We start from the raw sequence: 26801 nt of genomic DNA on the forward strand, positions 1-26801 counted from the left end.
TCTAATACAAGGCCACGTCCTTTCCTCCATAGAGTGTGCAGGCCTCAGAGAGGATTAAGTGCAACCTCAATGGGTGTTCAGGCACTGAACACATATACACTGGACATCCACTCTGTGCTTGGCATTTCTGAATCCCAGAGACACGAACAGCGGAGAGACCCCTGTCCTCTTGGAGTTTGCGTCCTCATGAGGCAAACAGCCAAGGAATAAGTAATCAGATAAGTTTTATTTTCAGTAATAAGTGCTGTGGAGAAAAATGAATTAGAAGGAATAGGGATGACATTTCATGCTGGTGGTAGGTGGCAGATGGGGTGGTCAAGGAAGGCCTCTCAGTGGGGTGACATTTGACCAGAGGCCTGAATTAGAGCCATACTAATGTCTGGGGGTGGAGAAGGCGATAGTACCCCACTCCAGTACTCTTGCCTGGAAAATCCCATGGACAGAGGAGCCTGGTAGGCTGCGGTCCATGGGGTCATGAAGAGTCGGACACGACTGAGTGACTTCCCTTTCACTTTTCACTTTCATGCACTGGAGAAGGAAATGGCAGCCCACTCCAGTGTTCTTGCCCGGAGAATCCCAGGGACGGGGGGAGCCTGGTGGGCTGCCGTCTATGGGGTCGCACAGAGTCGGACACGACTGAAGCGACTTAGCAGCAATGTCTGGAGGAAAGTGTGCCAGGCAAGGTACAGAGCTTGTGCAAAGCTCTGAGTCCAGAGGAGGGTGATTGTCCACCAATCAGGAAGAAGCCACTGTGCCTGGAAAGCATGGAAACAGTGAAAGGAAGTGAGACCAGAGTTGTGGGCAGGCGATAGAGCAGGAGATGTTATGCAGAACATGATTCATTACGGAAGGGCACTGCAGAGATTTGAGCCGGGGAGGGTCATGGTCATTATTTATCTGTACGTTAAAGAGGCCTTTCTGGCTACTGTGTACAGTGAAGAATGGATTTGAGTGGAGCAAGACAGGAATGGGACAGGGAGATCCGATGAGAGGCTGTTAGAATAATCCAAGTAAAAAAATGAAGGTGACTTGGAACAGGGTGTTACAGTGGAGGTGATAAGAGGTCACATCTTTGTGTGTGTTGAGGGTAGGCTCATTCACTGATGTTGCTGGGCCAGACGTGGGCTATGAAGGAAAGAGATGAGTCAAGCCTCACTTATTAGTTCATTTACAAATGTTTACTGATACCCTCTCAGGGACCAGCCAGTGTTGTATGTGCTTGAAAATACCTGTGAACAAAATAGAGACCCCTGCCTCTGTAGAACTTACATTCTAGCAGGGAAAAGAAGAAACAGAATGAATGTAAAAGGCAGCACATTATATTGCATGCTTAGAAGATGATGCATGTTATGGTCAAAAGGAAAAATAGAGGAGGGCTACTTGGGAAGGGGAAACAGTTGCAATTTTAACTACAGTGGTCAGAGCATGTCTGTTTAAGAAGTCACTGAAGTTTCCGGCCTGAGTAGTTAAATGGAGGATGATGCTATTTAATGAGATGTCTAAAAAGAATAAATAAACAAAACTAGAGGAAGAAGGAGATTGGAGGTTAGTGTGATATAAATAAGCACAGTTGACAGAAGTTTGAATTGCGTGGGTCCGCTTATATACAGATTTTTTTTTCAGTAAATACATATTACAGTACTACATGATCCATGGTTGGTTGTATCCATAGATGTGGAATCATGGATAGTGAGGGTGGCCTGTAAAGTCATTTGGGAACTTTTGGCTACATGGAGAGTGGGAGACCCTAATCCCTGCATTGTTCAAGGGTCAACTACAGTTGTTGTCTCTTTAAGTACTGAGCCTGAGTTGCCTCTTAGTGAAGACATTAAGTTGGTGGATATTTAGGTCTGAGCCTGAGGGAGAGGTCAAAGCTATAGATGTAAATTTCAGAGTCATCATAGCCTAGAAGGTTTTTAAAGCCAAGGGACCAGTGGGACTTCCCTAGTTGTCCAGTGGTTAAGAATCTGCCTTCCAGTGCAGGGGATGCAGGTTTGATCACTTGTCAGGGAACTAAGATCCCACATGCTGAAGGGCAACTAAGCCCATTTGCAGCAACTATTGAATCCGCGTGCCCCAAGGCCCATGCTCTGCAACAAGAGCAGCCTGTGTACTGCAACTAGAGAAAGCCCAAGTGGCACAAAGACCTACTGCACCCCTCCCCGCCCCCCAAAAAATAAATTAGAAAATAAACAAACCCATGGGACCAGAGGAGCTCTCAAAGTGCATGCATGTAGAGACTGAAAAGAGAGTCAAGGCCAGTGGGTCCTCCAAGGGGAGGAATGAAAAGAGGAGTTAGCAAAGGAGGACCTGAAGTAGCAGTTGGGAAGGCAGGAGAAAGATGAGTGTATGAAAGGAGAGTGAGGGGTAGAGAGCAATCCACCATGTTCAAAGCATCAAATAAGGTATATGAATGGGTCAGGGGAAGGGAATGTGGAGATCTTTTTCATAGGCTACACCGCTTGAGCTGCAAGTGATCAAGTCACCAGTTGCCAGGTTGTTGCCATTGAACTACAGTGCCTAGAGTCACAGAAAGGTATCATCTCACTGCGTCCACCAAAAGACCAGAGCCCTCTGTGCTGGTCAGTGTTGATGTGATTGACTTAAGAGTAAATACTTCTTCTGCAAGGCAGAGCAGCTGGTGCAGATCATGGAGGCTCTGATTATCATATAGAATATTCTGAACTTAATTTTATAGGAGTGGGGTGGGGGGGATTGAGGTAAGATATTTAAGCCAAAGACTGACATATCAAAGCCCATTTCCTAAAGATATTTTGGGGAGCAGAAGGAAAGATGAGTTGAAGTGGGGAGAGTGATTGGTAGGGAGACCTGGTAGGGAGACCTGGTAAGGAAAACTGTTCAGTTGTTGAGGCATGAGATGGGGTGAGGATGGTGGACGGCTGAGTCAGAGGAGAAGCAGGGAGAAGGCAAAGGGGAGGACACATCAGAGAGACCCTGAGAAGGTAGATTTCATGGCATTTGGTAAGCAATCAGAAGAGACATGGAGGCAGGAAAACTGAAAGACAACTCCAGAGTTTCTTTCTTGTGTGATTGGGGCGGGGCGTAGATCACACTGTGGATTTTTGCTGGGAGATCAAGGGAAGGAGTTGACGGATTAACCAGTTTATGGATTAATTATTAAGACACAGCAGGACCCTGGGAGCAACCTTCCTTACTAATTAGTTAGCTGGTAATTAGGCAGCGGCTGATTAATGCTATTGCCTGCCCCCTGGGGTGTGGGAGGAGAGGAGTTGGGCCCCTACCACCTCCCAGAGTGCTCTGCTGCATGAAAGAAGGGGGACCCAGAGTCCTTGTCATTATTGAATGTCCCCACCATCTGCCCAGAAACCCAACTGTGAGGGGGTATGCTTGACACCAGATTTTTTCTTCCCGTAACCCTTCAGATGTTCTCTGCCTAATGGGGAAAAAGCAGGGAAAGAGGGAAATCTGTGTACCATGAAATTCTCATTCTCAGAAGTGGTGTTTTGCAAAAACGCCATGGCAACCTTCCTCTTCCACTACTCGGGATTTGATTTTCATGCATCTGTCAAATGCACATCAGAGTTTAATTTTCTGCTTTGGAACTACAACGTGGGTTCTGCTTCCTCCATCCTGTGCTTCTGTCCTCCTGAAAAGTGCCTGCTGTGATACGAAATGGAAGTTTCCCAAGGCTGATGTAGCAGGTGAATGCTGAGCGTCCGGGAAGTAACCCAAAACAGAATTTGGTAAATGCTTTAAAAAAATCTATAAATTTACTAGAGACCCAAGTGACTTTAATTCATGAGGCGCATTCTGCCCTCCTGCTGGAGCAGTGTGAGAACTAAAGGGGGGATTGTTTAGAATCCCCCCTCCCCAGCCCCCTAAATTCCAAACATTCTCTGATGATTTAGTTCAAGTACTCATGTCTGAGTGCTATTTCAGAGTTCGTTAAAAATATCTGTCTCAGGCAGGAGTCCTGCGTCTATAAGCTTCTCATCCGGTGATGGACACTTAGCCAGAACACTTTGCAGATGCAAGAAGAAAAGGTCCAGGGGACCAGGGGCAAAGAGCAGAGTGCCAGATGGGCCAGATGAAGGCTTTATTTATTTTAGTATTTTCAAACATTAAAATGAAGTGCTAAAATTTAGAAATCCATCATTTTTTATTTAAAAACTCCAATAAATCCTCCAAATCCCAAGAAATTAGAGGTGTGGGGTTAACAAATGCACACTGTTTGTTTTTTTTTAGTCATCGCTTAAAGTGTCTGACTCTGCGACCCCATGAACTACAGACTGCTGGGCTCTTCTGTCCATGGGATTTCCCAGGCAAGAATACTGCAGTGGGTTGCTGTTTCCTTGTCCAGGGGATCTTCCTGACCCAGGGATTGAACCTGCATCGCCTGCATTGGCAGGGGGATTCTTTACCACTGAGTCACTAGGGGAGCCCAATAAATGCGCACTATGATATATAAAATAAATAAACAGTAATGTTTTACTGTATAGCATAAGGAACCAAATTCAATATCTTGTAATAAACTGTAATGGAAAAGAAATACAGAAAGAATATAGATAGATACGTATATGTATAACCAAATCACTTTGCTGTATACCTGAAACTAACACAATATTATAAATCAAATATACTTCAGTTAAAACATTTTTTAAACTTTCAAGTAATCAGAAGTCATGGAACATTGGGACCCCAGTTTCCGTCTGTCAGATGTCAACTAGAGATGAGTTGGTGTGCTTCAGAACTCACGGCGTGTGTGGTCCCAAATGTCACACCTCCCACCTTACCTTGCTGTCTCCACAATGCTGCAGAGCCACAGCATTCACCGATGAGTGATGTTCCTCCAGAAGACTTTATTTTTTTATTAATTAATTTATTTTAATTGGAGGCTAGTTACTTTACAACATTGTAGTGAATTTTGCCATACGTTGACAAGAACCGAAGAGCTGACTCAGTTGAAAAGACCCTGATGCTGGGAAAGATTGAGGGCAGGGGGAGAAGGGGATGACAGAGGATGAGATGGCTGGATGGCATCACCGACTCAATGGACGTGGGTCTGGGTAAACTCTGGGAGTTGGTGATGGACAGGGAGGCCTGGCGTGCTGCGATTCATGGGGTCGCAGAGTCGGGCATGACTGAGCGACTGAACTGAACTGAACTGACAGGAACCAGCCATGGGTGTACATGTGTCCCCCATCCTGAAACCCCCTCCCTCTTCCCTCCCCATTCCATCCCTCAGGGCTGTCCCAGTGCATCGGTTCTGAGTGCCCTGTTTCATGCATCGAACTTGGACTGGTGATCTATTTCACATATGGTAATATGCGTGTTTCAGTGCTGTTCTCTCAAATCATCCCACTCTCTCCTTCTCCCACACAGTCCAAAAGTCTGTTCTTTATATTTGTGTCTCTTTGCTATAGAAGACTTTCTTGATCCTCCACATAAGGGTCAGTTGCCTACCAGTACTTCCAACATAGCCAGAGCAATTTCTATTTGAATATATAATATCATATATAAAATACACTATGTGTAGTAAAAATTACACATATAAAATTTATGTTTTAAAAATTTATAGTTTTTACATATATAAATTTTACTTTTTTGCTGTATTTGTGTATATATAATTTTTTATTATTATTATAATTACTTGCTGATTTATCTCAGTCCCCCCTCACTGTAATTTAGGCTCTGTAAGAGCAGGTATTTTGTCCCATTTGCTATTATACCTGGGTTTCCCAGGTGGCATAGTGGTAAAGAATCTGCCTACCAAAGCGGGAGATGCAACATTCATGGGCTTAATCCCTCAACTGGAAAGATCCCTTGGAGTAGGAAATAGCAACCCACTCCAGTATTCTTGCCTGGAAAATTCCATGGAGAGAAGGGCCATGGGGTTGCAAAGAATCGGACATGACTGAGCATGCAACATACACGCTGTTATATCTCCAACATCTTGCAAAAAACCTAGCCTAGAGCAGTTACTCTTATATATAAATTTATAAAACAGGAACTGTAGCCTAAATGATCTCCAGGGTCCATTTTAGTTGTAATGTCCTGTTGCCCCTATGTTTGTCTTCAAATGATCAAGTATCCATGTCGTTCCCACTATGGGATACATTTTGCTTGCCTCTGTGAATACCTAGTTAGCAATACTGTGCTTTGGTTCAGTTCCTCTTATATATCTCATAGCAGTAGCGACTATAAGAGATGGAAATGCCCTTGGAGTTCAAGCACCTAATTTGCAGGTGGGGAAATGGAGGCTCAGAGAAGAGAAGTGACTTTCTTGAAGTCACAGTTATAAGTCAGCTTAGAAAGAGCTGCTACAGAACAGTCCACCTACCTTGTTCTGAAGTCTGGAGGAGCCACTGACCAGTGCAGAAGGAAGGAATAAATGCCCCGTGTCACCTGACTGGTGAAAGTAACACATGCTAGGAAGGTTTCAGAATCATCACTAGGCTTAAGGAATTTGGTTTCCATAGCAATAGTTCTCAAACTGGGGTGCTCAAATCCATTCTCAGGGGACTCTGTGTCCTCTCTGCAAGCAGGGATTATGCATACATTCTGATCATCTGCTGCTGAATTTCAGAGTTTTCATTGATTTCCATTAGCAGGTATGAGGCTATCCCGGCCGATGAGGTGGGGAAAGAAGGGGTATTGATTTGTAGATGACACGTACACACTAAGGGAAAGCCCAGGGGTGGCAGGATGGTGTTTTGCAGCAGTCAGGGAGGCGGTTAATGACTTCTTTACATCGCAGGCCATGATTTCCCTGCAGCAGGACACCATGATCCACTGCATTATTTTATTTTGGTTTCTGAATTGCATAAGAGCTGTAAGCAAAAGCGCTTGGTATTGAATTGTGTTAGTTTTATACATATTTAAGCAACATTGCGATAAAAGTAATCTAAAATGATGCTGAGGGTCCAGGAGATGTTATCTTTCTTTTAAAAGGCTCCTATGCATTATTCAAGGGTGTTGTACACTGACTTCCTTTCACATATTTATTTAAGTTATGAGGATATATTGGCATGAGCAAGAATTTTTGTGGCATGAGCTCTTTGGCTGTCAGAGCGAATTACTTATAAGGAACTTGGTGTGGGACGTGTGATATGCTCTATCTGCAGTAAATTACTGTTCCTACAGGCAATTCTGCAATCTAGGAGGTAATTCCGACTACTGTTTGCTAACTTGGAAACCTAATCCTTTGTAAGGTGTTACGATGTACATGGTCTGAGAAGTGAGAAGGTATATCTTCTCTTTGATACACTGTAAGCTGCTATTTAACTTATATGCAGAGTATATCATGAGAAACGCTGGGCTGGAAGAAGCATAAGCTGGAATCAAGATTGCCGGGAGAAATACCAATAACCTCAGATATGCAGATGACACCACCCTTATGGCAGAAAATGAATAACTAAAAAGCCTCTTGATGAAAGTGAAAAAGGAGAGTGAAAAAGTTGGCTTAAAGCTCAATATTCAATGAAGATCGTGGCATCTGGTCCCATCACTTCATGAGAAATAATGGGGAAACAGTGGAAACGGTGTCAGACTTTATTTTTTGGAGCTCCAAAATCACTGCAGATGGTGACTGCAGCCATGAAATTAAAAGACCTTTGCTCCTTGGAAGAAAAGTTATGACCAACCTAGATAGCATATTCAAAAGCAGAGATATTGCTTTGCCAACAAATGTCTGTCTAGTCAAGGCTATGGTTTCTCCAGTAGTCATGTAAGGATGTGAGAGTTGGACTGTGAAGAAAGCTGAGCACCAAAGAATAGATGCTTTTGAACTGTGGTGTTGGAGAAGACTCTTGAGAGTCCCTTGGACTGCAAGGAGATCCAACCAGTCCATCCTAAAGGAGATCAGTCCTGGGTATTCTTTGGAAGGACTGATGCTGATGGTGAAGCTGAAGCTCCAGTACTTTGGGCACCTCATGCGAAGAGTTGACTCATTGAAAAAGACTCTGATGCTGGGAGGGATTGGGGGCATGAGGAGAAGGGGACGACAGAGGATGAGATGGCTGGATGGCATCACTGACTCGATGAATATGAGTTTGAGTAAACTCCGGGAGTTGATGGTGATGGACAGGGAGGCCTGGTGTGCTACAGTTCATGAGGTCGCAAAGAGTCGGACATGACTGAGCAACTGAACTGAACTGTACTGAAGCTAGAGGTCAGCAAGCTATATAGCCAAATGACCAAATTTGACCTACAGAATGTTTTCGTAAATAAATTTTTATTGAAAGTTAGCCACACCCATTTGCTTGCTAATCGCCTCTGACTGCTTTTGCACTGTAATGGCAGAATTGTGAAATAGAGACCCTATGGTCTACAAAGCCTAAAATCTTTACTATCTGACAGACCCCTAGGTTACACCTTCTACATACCATTATTTCTACACTGTGCTTTCAGCTCAGGTCCATTTCATTTATTTGATTCTCTAAAGTGTCTTAATTAGTCTGTTCTGTTTGAGCAATTAGGAAATTCAACATGGCTGTTGCTTTGTGTCAGCATCCTTGATTTCTCTAATAAAGGCATCTACTCTCCTCTCAATGTTGACTGCTACTTTCCTTAAATTGTTAGGAAATTGGAGGCTGGTGAGATGCTGCTTTAACTATGGACAAGCAAAATGGCTGTCTGAAGAGGCCTTACAAATAGCTGTGAAAAGAAGAGAGGTGAAAAGCAAAGGAGAAAAGGAAAGATATAGGTATTCTAAATGCAGAGTTCCAAAGAATAGCAAGAAGAGATAATAAAGCCTTCCTCAGTAATCAATGCAAAGAAATAGAGGAAAACAACAGAATGGGAAAGACTAGAGATCTCTTCAAGAAAATTAGAGATACCAAGGGAACATTTCATGCAAAGATGGGCTTGATAAAGGACAGAAATGGTATGGACCTACCAGAAGGAGAAGCTATTAAGAAGAGGCGGCAAGAATACAAGGAAGAACTGTACAAAAAAGATCTTCACGACCCAGATAGTCATGATGATGTGATCACTAATCTAGAGCCAGACATCTTGAAATGTGAAGTCAAGTGGGCCTTAGAAAGCATCACTACGAACAAAGCTGGTGGAGATGATGGAATTCCAATTGAGCTGTTTCAAATCCTGAAAGATGATGCTGTGAAAGTGCTGCACTCAATATGCCAGCAAGTTTGGAAAACTCAGCAGTGGCCACAGGACAGGAAAAGGTCAGTTTTCATTCCAATTCCAAAGAAAGGCAATGCCAAAGAATGTTCAAACTACTGCACAATTGCACTCATCTCACATGCTAGTAAAGTAATGCTCAAAATTCTCCAAGCTAGGCTTCAGCAATACATGAAACGTGAACTTCCAGATGTTCAAGCTGGTTTTAGAAAAGGCAGAGGAACCAGAGATCAAATTGCCAACATCTGCTGGATCATGGAAAAAGCAAGAGAGTTCCAGAAAAACATCTACTTCTGCTTTATTGACTATGCCAAAGCGTTTGACTGTGTGGATCACAAGAAATTGTGGAAAATTCTGAAAGAGATGGGAATACCAGACCAACTGACCTGCCCCTTGAGAAACCTATATGGAGGACAGGAAGCAACCGTTAGAACTGGACATGGAACAACAGACTGGTTCCAAATAGGAAAAGGAGTACGTCAAGGCTGTATATTGTCACCCTGCTTATTTAACTTATATGCAGAGTACATCATGAGAAACGCTGGACTGGAAGAAACACAAGCTGGAATCAAGATTGCCGGGAGAAATAACAATAACCTCAGATATGCAGATGATACCACCCTTATGGCAGAAAGTGAAGAGGAACTAAAGAGCCTCTTGATGAAAGTGAAAGAGGAGAGTGAAAAAGTTGGCTTAAACCTCAACATTCAGCAAACGAAGATCATGGCATCCGGTCCCATCACTTCATGGGAAATAGATGGGGAAACAGTGGAAACAGTATCAGACTTTATTTTTTTGGGCTCCAAAATGACTGCAGATGGTGACTGCAGCCATGAAATTAAAAGACGCTTACTCCTTGGAAGAAAAGTTATGACCAACCTAGATAGCATATTCAAAAGCAGAGACATTACTTTGCTGACTAAGGTCTGTCTAGTCAAGGCTGAGGTTTTTCCAGTAGTCATGTATGGATGTGAGAGTTGGACTGTGAAGAAGGCTGAGTGCCAAAGAATTTATGCTTTTGAACTGTGGTGTTGGAGAAGATTCTTGAGAGTCCTTTGGACTGCAAGGAGATCCAACCAGTCCATTCTGAAGGAGATCAACCCTGGGATTTCTTTGAAGGAATGATGCTAAAGCTGAAACTCCAGTACTTTGGCCACCTCATGAGAAGAGTTGACTCATTGGAAAAAACTCTGATGCTGGGAGGTATTGGGGGCAGGAGGAGAAGGGGACGACCCAGGATGAGATGGCTGGATGGCATCACGGACTCGATGGACGTGAGTCTGAGTGAACTCCGGGAGATGGTGATGAACAGGGAGGCCTGGAGTGCTGTGATTCATGGGGTCGCAACGAGTCAGACACGACTGAGCGACTGAACTGAACTGAACTGAACTGAACCTACCTGGTGGAGCTGGCCTGAGGCTGAGCTGTGAATTGAATGCTTGTGTTTCTCTCTGTCCACCCTCCCTTGCTAAGTCTCCCACGTTCATCCTGTCTTTCTCTCACCATCAGCAGTGCCCTCAGTTCTTTCTTGCCTAAGCGCCATATCAAGGAAGGCTCAGATACCTCTCTTTTATCTCCATTTAAATTCATTTAGTTTGTTCACGTCTTAGTTCCTCCAAGGGTATTCACACTTAAAGCTTTTTGTTCCAACTAATGAATAAGAAGCTTTTGCCTCTGTGGAAGATTTGACCAAGTTAGAGGTGCTGAGGAAGTTTGGAAGGATGGGGGTAGTACCAAGGAGAGTGGGTAGGGACAGATATTTTCCTGAAAATGGCCGACCCCCCCTTGATGACTATGGTTCGTTGCATTGAATCTTGAGTTTGCTGTGAGGGTCAGAGTCTATGTCTCCCTCACCCCAAAGCCCCAAATCTTCAGGGGGATCTCAGACTTTAAAAATAAATTCTGTCAATGTGGTTGGCTTATTTGCGGAACCACCCAAGACCAGCACAAAAAGCAGAAAATTCAAATGCTATTTGGAACATTTGACTGGAGATGACTTCCTTAGCAGTCATGCCTAGGGCCATCATCAAAGATTTAGTAGAGTATTATAGGATTTAGGGACATTTCCTAAAAGAAGCTATCTGTTGCTGAATATGCTTTGCTAGAGAAATTGAAAGAAATCATTGTTGTGAGTAACCAAAATATAGGAAGACACTTGAGCTTTTGTAGCCAACTAAGGCTATTCCTGATCATGCCAACATGACCTATCCTCTGAAGATCAGGTCAGCCATCGTGAGCTTTAGCAGTTCAATGGTGCCTCAAGGAGCCAACAACTGAAGAGCAAAGGCTGGTGGCCATTGAGGTGCTTATTTGATTCTGGTTTTTCAATAAGTAGAGATAAGAATCCTGTTGTGTCTTTATGTCCACTTGTTCTTACCGTGGCAGTACCTCCGGACATGTCAGGGATTGATCCCAGGTCTCCTGCATTGCAGGCAAATTCTTTACTGTCTGAGCCACCAGGGAAGCCTGAACATGTCAGAATTGTTGCCAATTAATTGCTTATTCTGGAAACTAGTAATTTGTCACGTATGTCCCTGAGAGTTTCTTCAACTAACATTTACTGAGCACCTACTATATACCAAAAGAATTGGCACAGTTGTGAATAAAGTTTTCCTGATCCAATAAAAGTGAAAAATTGCAGTCTAGAGTAGCAACATTAAGAAAAATCCCCTTAATAGTGTGTTCCTTTCATTTCTTTTACATGGAATTTGATTTTTTTTTCCCTTTCATTCTTCATTGGGGTTTTGGGGTAGTTTTTTTGTTTTTATTGAAATATAGTTGATTTACAATGTTGTGTTAGTTCCAAGTGTGCAGCAAAGTGATTCATACACATAAATATGTTCTTTTTCAGATTCTTTTCCCTTATAGGTTATTATGGAATAGTGAAAATAGTTTCCAGTGCTATCCAGTAGGTCCTTGCTAGTTATCTATTTTATATGTAGCAGTGGGTATATGTTCATTTCAAGCTCCTAATTTATCCCTCCTTCTCACTTTTCCCCCTGGTAACCACAAGTTTGTTTTTTATGTCTGTGGGTCTATTTCTGTTTCATATATAAGTTCACTTACATCATCCTTTTATTTTAGATGTCACATATCAGTAACATAATATGATGCTTGTTTTTGTCTGGCTTATTAAACTTTCGCATGGTGATTTCTAGGTCCATCCGTGTTGCTGCAAACAGCATTATTTTTCTTTTCTACGGCTGAGCAGCATCCCATTGTATTTACATAGACCACGTCTTCTTTGTCCATTCTTCTCTTGACGGACATTCGGGTCGTCTAATAGCGTTACAGTGAGCACTGGGGCACATGTATCTTTTTGCATTTGACTTTTAAAATTCAACAGCAATCACCTGAAGCCTAAGATGTTTAGCTTTCTAGAAAACATTCCGAGTGAATCTATAAGAATTTTAATTAAAGAAGTGAATTTGAATATGTTCAAATTGTGGCTCATAGAAGAACAACTTTTCTGCTATGTATCCTCACCATTCTCACATGCCAAATAAATTTGACGAGGTAGAATAACATAGTCGAGACCGTAGGTTGGCAAACTACAGTCTGAGGGCCTTGTTCCTCCTGCTGCCTATTTGATGAATAAAGTTCTGTTGAAACACAGACATGTCCATTCATTTAGGCAGTATCTGTTGTCTATAACTGCTTTCAAGCTACAATGACTGAGTGGATAGTTTGAACAGATATAGTCTGTGGCCAGTAAAACCTAAAATAATTCCTATCTTGACCTTTACAGAGAAAGTTTGTCAACCCCTGGTCTAGACTATATTAGACACCACATAACGTAAAGTGTAAAAATATTCTGCATTTCTGACTGTGAAACAACTTAAGAACTAGTACATTTTTACATTTTAACATTGATTCGAAGTCTAGACAGATTTGGGTTTAAATTGAAATCAAATATCCACTTCTTCTATAGCAAGTATTCACATGGGAAGTATTTAGCACTCATGTACTCTTAAGTTTCTCTTGTTTTTGATGTGTCTGTTTATACAAATTAAGGGTTGCTAAATGCATTTAGGAAGCAAGTCATCTTCACCAACCAGAGAGTGCTGCTGCTGCTGCTAAGTCGCTTCAGTCATGTCCAACTCTGTGCAGCCCCACAGATGGCAGCCCACCAGGCTCCCCCGTCCCTGGGATTCTCCAGGCAAGAACACTGGGGTGGGTTGCCATTTCCTTCACCAACCAGAGAGTAATAGTAGTCAAATCACTGATGCTGAGGTTAGAAGAAAAAGACTGAGCGTTACTCCTACCGCACAGTTAGAGGAAGGGCTGAAAGAGTCAGCCGAGGGCGCAAAATCTCACTGGAAGAGATGCGTTCAGAGGAAGAGTACATGTAACATCTTCCAGTGAGGCTCCCTCTGTCTTCCAGACTCCCCAGTGGGCCTGCAAAAAGTTCGTCCTGTAAGAAGGCCTCCCTCTGGATCTGAGAAGCTCAGCCATTCCACAGGCCTTTCTTTCAGGGCCCCAGGGGAGAACTTACACAATGGTCTGTGCCCTGTGTTTCACAGAACAGTTTTAAACAATCAGTTCTCCGAGTTTTATAGCCGAACTCAGTATCAGCAAGGTCACGTCCTCTCCCAGGAGAAGCAGCAAGGCAAGTGCCCAGATATCCCTGCACAGTGACTTTGCCTCTAGCTTTGCTGACAGGCTGGAATTGCATGTCTCCACAGGGACTGGAGATGCAGTCCCCTGGGAGGAAGGAAACGGGGAGAGAAGGAAGGTGTTAACCGGGGGAATAGCTGGAAGCGTGTACAGTTTGGATTGCCTACTGCGGTAATGGCAAGTTGGTCTCCTGATAGGAAGCCAGAGATTATGCAGAAGGGGTCCTGTTTGTTTAAGAAAAAATTGGCTATTGATACATCACTGTATGTATTGTCCCTAGCGTGGTGTATACCTGGTACACAGCACAAATATATATTTGAGGGAATGAATCAATTAATGAATGAAGACCTTAGACTCTGAGGACAGGCAAAATAGGATCTAAATTGTAGTGTTGCCAGTAGCTATCAGTTATCAACTGCTGTGTAACAAATTACCCCTAAATTTAGCAATATAAGTTTTTATCTCACAGCCTACGCTGGACAATGCTTATTAGCTCATATGTTTCCATCATATCGCCTCTGGGAATCGGTCCATCCCTTCCCTCAGTTGCTCATGTTTCTGTGCATAAGCAATCAGGTCCACTGAGTACCTCCAGTGCAGGGTCTTTGTCAAGGCCACAGCCATCTCAAGGCTCAGCTGGAGGAGGACCCATGCCCAACCTTACCCGTGTGGCTGTTGGCAGGCCTCAGATCCGTGATGGCTGCAGCCAGCAACATCAATCCCTTGCCCCCTGGCCTTTCCAAAGGGCTGCTTACAGCATGGCAGCTGACTTTCCCCAGAGAGTGGAATCACAGAAAGAATCCCAAGATGAAGCTACAGTGTTTCTTTTGTTCTTTGAACTTATAAAAATTGGGGATATGTATACTTATAGCTGTAAGTGTATGATCCAATGGCATTAAGCATATTCACAGCCACTATCATTATTCATATTCAAAACTTCATCAGCCCAACCAAAGCTCAAAGCTCTAAGGTCTTTACCACCTAATCTCAAAAGGGACACACCATCACTTCTAATCTGCTCCTGGGAAACGAGTCACTAAATCTAGCCCATACTCATGGAAAGAAGATTACACAGGGTGAGAACACCAAGAAAGTGGGTATCCTTGATGACCATCCTAGAGGCTGACTACTATAGAAGCTTTGTGATCCTAGACTTAACCTCACTAAGCCTCAGTTCTATCCTTTGTAAATCAAGCATAATATCTACATCACAGAACTATGCTCATGTCCAAGGGAAAAACCACCACACTTTCTGCATGTTAGCATGAGATAAAATGCATGTCCTTCAGCCGTGATATTTGACCACCTTGAACTGTGTCTTTCTGCACAGCCTCTTATGTTCTCTATGATGATTCAGTGACTGTCACATCTTCAGACCCTTGACAGCATGAGAAGAACCCTGGCGAAACAGGCAGCAATCTCTAAATATTCATAGTATAATCTTTAGGCAAAGCCAAGCTTCCTCTGACGAAGCCTATGCTGGACAATACTGAGTTTATATGTTCCCATTGTATTACCTCTGGGAATCGGTTCACCCCATCCCTCAGTTGCTCATGTTCACCACCATGATGTCTCCTTGTTCCATTATGGTTTACTCTCTTTCTTCCACGCAAATTCCCAAACATCCCTTTAATGCGTCTCCTCTCTTTCCTGATGAGCTGTCCTGTGCAGTGAATAAGAAGCAGTCAGTACCTCTTCAACTCTGTATGTGGGATTATGCAATGAGCAAGCAAGCTGCTTTTAAAACTATCCTTTAAAGTTTTACAAAATAGCAACATATATTTCCATTTTTGTCACCTCTCAAGGTTGATCCTAAACAGGTCAGGGGTTCATTTCAAACACCAGTTTACAGGTGAGTTCTGGGTTTACCATGCATTCAACCGTGTCCTTTTGCATCTTCTGTAGTTCTTTAAGGGACTGTCAGTTTCGATCCAGAGCTAATCAGCTGTGTATCAATTCCATTGTACTTTTAAGCCAAAGAAGTAAATTAATATTCTGTACCAAGTTTTCCAATGATAAGTATTTTGGGAAGACTATTAAAAACATTTGAAATTAAAATAGTTGACTGGCTAATGCTCAAAAACCAAAAATAATTACTGAGCAGTGTTTTCCAAAGTGTGGGCTGTGGAATGAAATATTATTTGTTTGCCCACTGACCAAAATTAAATTGATAATCTCTAATGTGGATGAGAATATGGTGAAGCAGTCATAGATGATTTGCTGCTGGGAGTATAAATTGGACTTGTCCATAGAGAGACAAGTTGGCAGCCTCTATCGGAACTGAAAATGGGATGACCCAGAGAGATGTTGTGGGGAGGGAGGTGGGAGGGGGGGGCATGTTTGGGAACGCATGTAAGAATTAAAGATTTTAAAATTAAACAAATAAATAAATAAAAAATAAAATAAAATAAAAAAGAAAATGTATGTGTCCTTTGACCCAGAAATTCGACTTTTGGGAAATTAATCTTAAATCATCCTTGACTTAGTCCTTTGGCTTAGTCACTCAGTCATGACCGACTCTTTGCCACCCCTTGGACTGTAGCCCACCAGGCTCCTCTGTCCATGGGATTCTCCAGGCAAGAATACTGGAGTGGGTTGCCATGCCCTCCTCCAGGGGATCTTGCCAACCCAGGGATTGACGCAGGTGTCCCACACTGCAGGCAGATTATTTACCATCTGAGCCACCAGGAAAGCCCATAGGTCTCCAAACTTGCATTGCAGATTCTTTATCAACTGAGCTATGAGGGAAGCCCTTAAATCATCCTTGCATGTATACAAAAGGGCACATAGTCAAGGAGTTTCACTGCTCTATTGTTTGCAGTAGTGAAAAATCAGAAACAACTCAAATGTCATCAATAATAGACCAGGTAAATCCGTTACAGTGTGCCTCTATTCTGGAGTACCGTGGAGCAGTCAGCATAGTGAAGCAGATTTATGTGCCTGCACTATGAAGCGTAGACATAATAGTCTGTTAACTGGCTGAAGTAAACCATGGAGAAGTATCTCAGTATCATCCCTTCTGCAGGAAATTCTATGTATATTTGAATGTGATATATGAAATCGCACATGATATCATAATCATAATCATACATGATATATATGTATATACACACAGACACAAATACCCACCTAAATTTGTGTGAAAGGATACATAGCAAAATGTTAATAGTAATTATTCTTCTCTTGGGAAAGAAATAAATAGAATTTTCTGGAGGATGGAAAGGTTGTTTCCCCCTCTACTGTATATACCTGCATATAGTTTTAATTTTTTCTGATTAGCATAAGTTGCTTTTATAATGTTCATTTTATTGTTAGTTGCTCAGTTGTGTTCTTTTTGTGACCCCACAGACTGCAGCATGCCAGACTTCCCTCTCCTTCCCTATCTCCTGGAGTTTTCTCAAACTCATGTGCATTGAGTGAATGATGCCATCCAACCATCTCATCCTCTGTTGCCCCCTTTTCCTCCACCCTCAATCTTTCCCAGCATCATGGTCTTTTCTTTCATAAAGCAATTTTAAAATTACCTTTCAAACTTATTATAGAAGTAACATATATTTACTTTTAAGCAAAGAAGAATTATAGTTTTAAGCAAAGAAGAATTATCCATATCTTTTTCTACACATGTACTTACTGTTTTTTAAAAATGTAATTATTTTAGATAGACTGTTTTGTGATCTACTTACTCGAATTTAAAATATGCGACAAACATGACTGTTCCCTAAAATATTATATAATCAACATATTTATGTGTCTGTAGATACCAAGGATGGCGGAGCCTGGTAGGCTGCCGTCTATGGGGTCGCATAGAGTCGAACATGACTGACGCGACTTAGCAGCAGCACCAGATATTAAATTATAATATGTCAATGGTTATAATAATATGATTTTTAGGTACATGAAATTGTTGGCAACTAGGAATTCAAAATGGGGCAAGATAAACTTTTAATGCAAGAGCCTTTTCCCTGGTTCCTTGCCTTCAGGCTTGTCTGTCCCTATGTCCGTAGTGCCCAATGTCTATACCTAAGTTCTGTCAGTGTCTTGAATAAAATCTTCCATGGCCATCCATTGGCCTCATGATGCAATGTATGGACTACATACATGGACCCTGTATGGACTACAGGGTCTCCCATTTTCAGGCTCATGTTTATCCTTCAGCTCATCTTTGGCCCATACCTTTACCTCCAAGACCTGTCAGCCTCCCGTGTCACCCTGACTTAACTCTCATGCCTCCATTGCTGATTCAGTCACTTCTCTGATTCCCCCAGCATCCTGGACTTTCCCTTGGTCCTGGACATCTCTTGCTTTTGCTGCCCGACACTTCCTCTCCTTTTTCCTGACAAACAGTTCATCATGTGTGGAGACCTGAAATTATTAAGGTTATTAACCAGTCTAGTCTACTAGGCTTCTCTGTCCATGCGATTTTCCAGGCAAGAGTACTGGAGTGGGTTGCCATTTCCTTCTCCAAGCTTATCATCTATTGATGGGATACAAACAGTCTCAACCTGCTCAGATCATTAATTAGAGGAAGCTGATGAATACCTCTCAGCAGCTTGGATGTGCCAGGCACATGGTAAAGTCTCTCTGTGTGTGGCTGCAGGCGCTGGAATTGGAATCACCCCTCTTATACTCAGTCAGTCTGGTTTGGTTGGGATTGGTTCCACCTTCTGCCCTAGAGGTAGATTCCTGATTAGCTAAAGAGATCAATTAATCTCTTCCTCCTAGATTGTGTAATTGATATGGAAGAGGACACAAAACCCAAGTTCAGCCATTAGGAGTCATTATGAGAACTTTTAAATTTTGAAGCAGAGAACCTCTTTCTCTCTCTCTCTCTCTCTCTCTCTCTCTCTCTCTCTCTCTCTCTCTCTCTCTCGGCTTGAGCATATTGTAATGAAAGTGAAAGTCACTTAGTCATGTCCAACTCTTTGTGACCGCACAGACTATACAGTTCATGGAATTCTCCAGGCCAGAATACTGGAGTGGATAGCCTTTCCCTTCTCCCGGGGGTCTTCCCAACCCAGGGATAGAACCCAGGTCTCCCGCATTGCAGGCAGATTCTTTACCAGCTGAGCCACGAGGGAAGCCCTTGTGCATGTTGTATGCCAGGCTTATTGCTGCTGCATGGAGCCAGCACAGAAGGAAGCAGAGCAGAGCTAAGAGAAAGCGCCAGTAACTGTGTGGGGCCCTTTCATGATCCATCGCTGACCAGCTCTTCCCTCAAATCTTCAGTCATCTGAGCCAAAATATTCCTTCTTTACTTAAACCACTTAGGGCTGAATTTCTGTCCCTTGTGACCCAGAGTTCCAGGACATGTATCCCATGTCTAACCAATGTTATGTTGCAGTATAATGCTCTGTCTACTGGTCTTTCCTTCTTGCTAGATTTTAAGTTCTGTGAGGAAAGGCCTGAGTCATACTCAACTTTGCATCTCCAGCCCCAAGTGCAGTGCTTGAGAATATTAGAGGTTAAGTATTTGTTAAGTGAATAAAATACCCCAGAGTCTACCTTGAGTGTTTCAACAGAAACTTTTCAGTGCTGCTGGCTTATCCAGGCTTAAAATTCTGCTGATTGACATAATAGGATGGGAGGAGAGATTAACACTATTGAATGCCTAATTAGGAGCCAGGTAACCAAAATCAGATTGATTATATTCTTTGCAGCCAAAGATGGAGAAACTCTCTACAGTCAGAAAAAACAAGACCAGGAGCTGACTGTGGCTCAGATCATGAACTCCTTATTGCCAAATTCAGACTTAAATTGAAGAAAGTACAGAAAACCACTAGACCATTCAGGTATGACCTAAATCAAATCCCTTATGATTATACAGTGGAAGTGAGAAATAGATTTAAGGGACTAGATCTGATAGAGTGCCTGATGAACTATGACAGAGGTTTGTGACATTGTACAGGAGACAGGGATCAAGACCATCTCCATGGAAAAAAAATGCAAAAAAAGCAAAATGGCTATCTGAGGAGGCCTTACAAATAGCTGTGAAAAGAAGAGAAGCAAAAAGCAAAGGAGAAAGGAAAGATATAAGCATCTGAATGCAGAGTTCCAGAGAATAGCAAGAAGAGATAAGAAAGCCTTCTTCAGTGATCAATGCAAAGAAATAGAGGAAAACAACAGAATGGGAAAGACTAGAGATCTCTTCAAGAAAATTAGAGATACCAAGGGAACATTTCATGCAAAGATGGGCTCGATAAAGGACAGAAATGGTATGGACCTAACAGAAGCAGAAGATATTAAGAACAGGTGGCAAGAATACAAGGAAGAACTGTACAAAAAGATCTTCACGACCCAGATAATCATGATGGTATGATCACTTACCTAGAGCCAGACATCCTGGAATGTGAAGTCAAGTGGGCCTTAGAAAGCATCACTATGAACAAAGCTAGTGGAGGTGATGGAATTCCAGTTGAGCTATTTCAAATCCTGAAAGATGATGCTGTGAAAGTGCTGCACTCAATATGCCAGCAAGTTTGGAAAACTCAGCAGTGGCCACAGGACTGGAAAAGGTCAGTTTTCATTCCAATTCCAAAGAAAGGCAATGCCAAAGAATGCTCAAACTACTGCACAATTGCACTCATCTCACACGCTAGTAAAGTAATGCTCAAAATTCTCCAAGCCAGGCTTCTGCAATACATGAACCGTGAACTTCCAGATGTTCAAGCTGGTTTTAAAAAAGGCAGAGGAACCAGAGATCAAATTGCCAACATCCTCTGGATCATCGAAAAAGCAACAGAGTTCCAGAAAAACATCTATTTCTGCTTTATTGACTATACCAAAGCCTTTGACTGTGTGGATCACAATAAACTGTGGAAAATTCTGAAAGAGATGAGAATACCAGAGCACCTGACCTGCCTCTTGAGAAACCTATATGCAGGTCAGGAAGCAACAGTTAGAACTGGACATGGAACAATAGACTGGTTCCAAATAGGAAAAGGATTATGTCGAGGCTGTATATTGTCACCCTCCTTATTTAACTTATATGCAGAGTACATCATGAGAAATGCAGGGCTGGAAGAAGCACAAGCTGGAATCAAGATTGCCAGGAGGATTATCAATAACCTCAGATATGCAGATGACACCACCCTTATGGCAGAAAGTGAAGAAGAACTAAAAGCCTCTTGATGAAAGTGAGAGAGGAGAGTGAAAAAATTGGCTTAAAGCTCAACATTCAGAAAACTAAGATCATGGCATCCGGTCCCATCACTTCATGGGAAATAGATGGGGAAACGGTGGAAACAGTGTCAGATTTTATTTTTCTGGGCTCCAAAATCACTGCAGATGGTGATTGCAGCCATGAAATTAAAAGACGCTTACTCTTCTGAAGGAAAGTTATGACCAACCTAGATAGTATATTGAAAAGCAGAGATATTACTTTGCCAACTAAGGTCCGTCTAGTCAGGGCTGTGTTTTTCCAGTGGTCATGTATGGATATGAGAGTTAGACTGTGAAGAAGGCTGAGCGCCGAAGAATTGGCAGGTTTCAGTCCATGGGGTTGCAAAGAGTCGGACTTGACTGACTAGGTCAAGTCAGTCACACACACACAACATATATAATACATTTCATTATGTCATTTAATCAAGAAGGCTAATTTCTCTCTCTCCTTATCTGCTCTTCCATGATAGGGGAGTGATTTTGTCTATCAGTGAAATAATGTGAAATGCTAAAGTAATCATTTGCAAATCAGTGATTTTATCTGTTAAAGAAATAACAAAATATGAGCCATCTTCAGGCATCTCATAAAAATGAAAAGCAAATTAAAAGCACAAAAGTTCTATTATTTAAGAGGAAGCAATCACTTGCGTTTTTGGAGTTAAGATGCTAGATTTTATAAACTATTACTATTGTTTTTGAAAGAAATGATTTCATTAACATATGCCATTTTAATCGCAAAGCATTTATCTCAGAATCCCCTAAGAAACAGAAAGTGAAGTACTTAATTAAGGGAAGTGATGTGGTTATCTATGTTTAGACCAATTAGAAGGTCATAGGAACCCTCTGACCTCTCCATGTTGCCAGTTTTTTGTCCCTTAATTGGTGACACTCAATTTGGGGACTGTTGACCAGGACAGAAACACTGAACAGCCTCCAGTCCAGAAGGTTTTCTGTGCTGATTTTGTCCCTGATTTCAGGACTTCCCTGGTGGCTCAGATGGTAAAGTGTCTGTCTACAATGCAGGAGACCTGGGTTCGAGCCCTGAGTTGAGAAGATCCCCTGGAGAAGCAAATGGCAATCCACTCCAGTACTATTGCCTGGAAAATCCCATGGACAGAGGAGCCTGGTAGGCTATAGTCTATAGGGGCCGCAAAGAGTCGGACACAACTGAGCTACTTCACTTTCACTTTCACTTGCTCAGAGAGCATTACAGTAAGAATTGTAATGCTTGTCCTCTATCTGTGTGCAGTTTATATTTTTTTAGGTTAGTTTTCCAGAGAATAAGAATGAAGATTTCAGTACAGCCCATCTCTTTCTTGTGTAATTACTCTTCATAAAGCAATCTATAGAAATATATTGACTAAGTAAAAACAGTTATTAATCATTGAGTGATCTGCATAATGGTACTTAAGAATTATTGAAATCAATTATTGCTATGTTTATTCAGAAAATATTTAAAGAGCATCCTTCTATGGACCAAACTTTGTTGAATACAAAGATACCTGGATTGCTTGCCTGCAAGGAGTGATAATTGAGTTGAGTTGTTCTTGAATTGCCTTTTTCCATTATAGTGGGAATTTTGATGGATGAACAAATTTATCCAAAAAGAATGCTGAAGTAGTTCATCTGCACATATCAGTGAATTAAGGATTAATATTTAGTGAGAGCCATAGGCAGCCTGAGGGCTTCCCAGGTGGTTCAGTGGTAAAGAATCCACCTGCCAAGCAGGAGACTGGGGTTCAATTGCTGGGTCGGGAAGATCCCTTGGAGAAGGAAATGGCAACCCACTCCAGTGTTCTTGCCTGGGAAATCCCATAGACTGAGGAGCCTGGTAGGCTACGGTTCATGGGGTTGCAAAGAGTCAGACACGACTGGGCGACTGAACAACAGGGACAGACTTGATAGGATATTATGAGTATTTTTAGGTGGAGAATCTTCAAGGGAAATAATTTTTACATCATTTGAAAGAAGAGTTTTCATTATTTTGTCATTTCCGTTCTTTGTTGTGATAACAGATTCAATCTTATTTAAACTCTTTCAGTGAGAATATTCCTGGGTGGCATGGGAAGCGCTTTTGCCTCATTGCATCCTATAATCTGGAAAATGAGGTGCACGTTAGTGGTAAAACACCCTTTTAGGGCTGATCTGCTTGATCTTCTGCCTTTTCTTTTCTCCATCCTTTTCATCATAAATTCCCGGGAGCTCCATCTCAGAACTCTTCTAACTCTACTGACTGTCCTTCTCTTCTGTCCATTCCTAGTTTAGCTTTTAATTTTTCCCCATCTTACAAAGTGATAGCTCCCAAACACTTGTTCAGTGAGCAGTAAAGGATAATAAACCTGTATTTGTATGCACCGATGTTTTCAATCAACATACTTAATAACAAAGTATCAATAGAACATGAACGGTGTCAGATTTTGTTGAAAATCCAAACCCTCTCTTTTACCCTTTGCTTCCAAGTATGGGGGAGCCTGAATTCCTGGAAAAAAAATGCTAAACATATCAAAGAAATGGAGACAAATATATGTGAACAGAGAAGGACACTGACACCAATCTTGGCTGCAGCCTGCAGTTACTTGAAAGTATATCAGGAAACAAACCTTGGAGATTTCCAAAGTCCAGAAAGACAAACCTGGGTATTAAGGTGTCACAGATGCCAAGGCTAGTGTTTCAAGGAGGAGGAAGAGGTCAAAGTGTCAAAAGGCTGCTAAAGTATCAAGTGTATAGAGAACTGAAAAGTACAGTTTGGATCTAGAGACTTGGAGTTACTAGTGACCTCTGCAGAATTGTCTTTGGGAAGTTGTGAGGCTTGAAGTCAAATTGGTAGCCCAAGGAGTGAGTGGAAGATAAGGAAATTGATGTATAGATATGGGTGCTTCCTTCAAATTCATTGTAAAGAGGGTAATAGAATGGTAGCTGCAGGAAATGTAGGGACCTAAGAACCAGGAAATGCTTTATTTTATCTGGGAGATACTTGAACAGGTTTAAAAGCTGATGGGAAGGATTCAGTCAGAAGGCAGAGGCTGAACTGAAAGGCCTTAAGAGATGATATAATAGATGATGTTAAGTTCCTGAGATCTACGATGACCCCAAACCCAAGAATCATCTTAGAATATACCTGAGGTTCAAGGTTCACCTGGGAAAGAGTCTGCTTTCAGATGGCCTCTGAATTTAGGACGGAGGTTCACCAGCCTGTCCTGAAGTGTGGGACAGGACAAGAGAGCCAAGTTACCATTGGCTTCTCCTCTGACTCTAAGGGACGCAGTTCATGTTCAGTATCAGTCAAGCTTTGGAAACTAAGGAAAGGAGTGGGTAGTGAGGATGCATAAAGATTAAAATAGAAAAACTAGACATGGCCAGTAATTTCGTCACAGGTCAGTCCAGCTTTGCCATAACCTGAGAAAGCTTGGTTAAGCAGCTCGGTTTTATCTCGCGTTGGGCTTGCGAATGTTGAAAACTGTCACTGAAGAAACCAGTGTGGAATCAACACATTAGTTGGGGAAGAATGCCTAGAGCCATAGCTCTATTGCCTGGGAAAGTGAAAGTCACTGAGTCGTATCTGACTTTCTGCGATCCCATGGACTATACAGTCCATGGAATTCTCTAGACCAGAATACTAGGGTGGGTAGCCTTTCCCTTCTCCAGGGGATCTCCCCAACCCAGGGATCAAACCCAGGTTTCCCATAATGCAGGTGGATTCTTTACCAGCTGAGCCACAAGGGAAGCCTGGGAAAGGCCAGAAATAAAATCATTAAAGTAGCTGTGACCAAACAGCAGTGCCCTCCTGACACCTGCATTGTACATCACTGCTTTGCTGTCCATCCCGAGGGCTCACCATCCAGGGTTCTCAGCCTGAATCACCGGGCAGTGCTTCAGGGATGTGGCAATGCTAATTATGCTAAATATACATGATTAGCTGTCTAATCTTATAGTTACGTTGATAGCTTAACCTAATCAAAGACTCACTTCAGCCAAGCTGACCTTGCTGATTGCCTGTGTTGGCCGCCAACAATTTCATCAGAGAGGAGAGTAATAGGGAAACTGGAGGCAGATTGTATTATGATTTATGTGGGGCCATGAGGGTAGTGTTTGTATCAGCAGGAGCTGTGAATAGATGCTGTGGGTAGCTGGATATGGCAGAGATTTTTCAAAAATTGGCAGGCATGTTACTTTTGGAAAATTTCCAGTGAAACAGAGATTTAATAGTTTTTTTTTCCTTTCTTTTTTTACAGTTTGCTTTCTGTGACATCTCTCTCCTTGATGCTTAATCCATGTTTGTTTCCCAGTTTGTGTTTGTCACTGTTCTGAGTTTGGGAAGATGAAAGAAAAACTCCAAATTAATACATGCCATTCAGAAGTGATTCTCTAGGTTCTTTTTTTTTTTTTTCTGTTGGACACAAACCCACAAAATAATCCCTTTTGTAGACTAATACAAGAGTAAAAGAATCAACTTCCCTGCTTGGGGGGGACAGTTAAATTCCAGTGGATGTCTGTTGGTACCCTGTAGATTAAGAGAGAGACAAGAGCATCTTCCCTGCCCATTTACATCATTTTCTGAACAGAGAGAGAACATCCAAAGGCAGGACCATACTCAGATCTTTGACTGTTTATCCCTTTTGAAAGCCTCTCCTCTTAGGTCTGTAAACTGATTGGATTTCATTGTCTAGGTAAAGGAGTATAGAGGGAAGGGGTAGAGAGGAACCAAGGCTGATAAGACCAGTGTTCCCCTGGGTTATTTTATAGTTGCTCGTGCTAACCCAGGGAGCTTAACCCTTAGGAGTTAGGCCTGTGGTTATGTGGTTTCTTCTTGGGGGAAAATAGTCTTACCAGTGTTTCGGGCTGCTTTCCCAATTGTTAATCACTACTTCTGTATATTACCCTTCCGGAGCTGTGAAGTGGACAGGATGACTGCTCCAGGCTCTCTATGAGGGCCTCTGATGTCCTGCAATGGGTCAAGAGAGAGGCCCTAAAGTCAGGTTGGACAGGAGGGAGAGTCACCTCTTCCCACCTGTCTCAGGTTGCACTCTGTTGTGCTGTCCACCCATGCTGGCCAGAGGGTCCCGGGAAGCACCTGGGGTACCAGCACCATCTAGTGGGAAAGCGGGCCCTTCTTTCCAAAAACTTTTGCATCATCACCACATTCTTATGGACAACGTACCGAGAGATGGTGGGTGAGAGTGGACCTTTAGATTAGTGCCCAAACTGTAACATATTGGCAGCTGCAGTTCCCTAAAGTCTAGATATCAAACAGTTCCAGGTAGGTGATGATGAAAATCACAAACAAGAGTGGTTTTGGGTTTAAATGAAAATATTTTTTGTCTGAATTATTGATGGTGTTGAACTTCACCTGTGATTCTGGAAAACACTGGCAACTAAGAAACATTCTTCCACCCTCTTGTGTTCTGGGACAGCTTCCTGCACAGTTGCCTCCCCCGTAAGACTCAGGGATGACCCCCCTTTTTACTTGTGACAAGGCCAGACACAGACCCTCCAAAATCCGATTCTTGGCCTCCTACCTGATTAAGTGAATGTGCCCCTGTGTGTGTGCCCACTGACCTCTGGACAAAATGCCTGTTCATTGAACATGAGGCCAAACTTTAGTTAAGCCCAGAGGTTGAGCAGACCTTGAAACACAAAGCAGTCCCTCCTTGTTGGGCCCTTCCTAAGCATCTGCCAGCTGCAGGTCATGCCCCTTGCCCACCCCCCAGCCTGCTCCTCCCAGCCTTGTTGATTCTTCTGTGTGCAGAAAGACCCTTTCTGCCTGTACTATGATCAGACAGAGGCTTCAGGGTGTTAGGCCCTGAACCTTGTCCCCACCACACTAGTTCCCCTCCCTCTTTGAAACAGTCTTTTTAAATAAAATCTTTTCTTATCTAAGTCTGGAATGGTTTTTCCTTGACACT

At 42.5% G+C, this 26801-nt stretch overlaps 2 protein-coding genes across 8 annotated transcripts in view; both read left to right on the top strand.

The window, feature by feature from the left end:
- RGS6 (regulator of G protein signaling 6) overlaps positions 1 to 26801 on the top strand; it is a 608791-nt gene that overhangs the window by 261943 nt on the left and 320047 nt on the right. The window lies entirely within an intron of this gene.
- The window catches only part of LOC105612852 (bifunctional methylenetetrahydrofolate dehydrogenase/cyclohydrolase, mitochondrial-like), a 46933-nt gene continuing 44382 nt past the window's right edge, over positions 24251 to 26801 (top strand). The window contains exon 1 of the mRNA XM_060418513.1: positions 24251 to 24272. Coding sequence (XP_060274496.1) covers positions 24251 to 24272 — 22 coding nt within the window. The remainder of the gene's footprint in view (positions 24273 to 26801) is intronic.

This window comes from Ovis aries, chromosome 7 (assembly GCF_016772045.2).
Source record: "Ovis aries strain OAR_USU_Benz2616 breed Rambouillet chromosome 7, ARS-UI_Ramb_v3.0, whole genome shotgun sequence".
Classification (NCBI taxonomy): domain Eukaryota; kingdom Metazoa; phylum Chordata; class Mammalia; order Artiodactyla; family Bovidae; genus Ovis; species Ovis aries.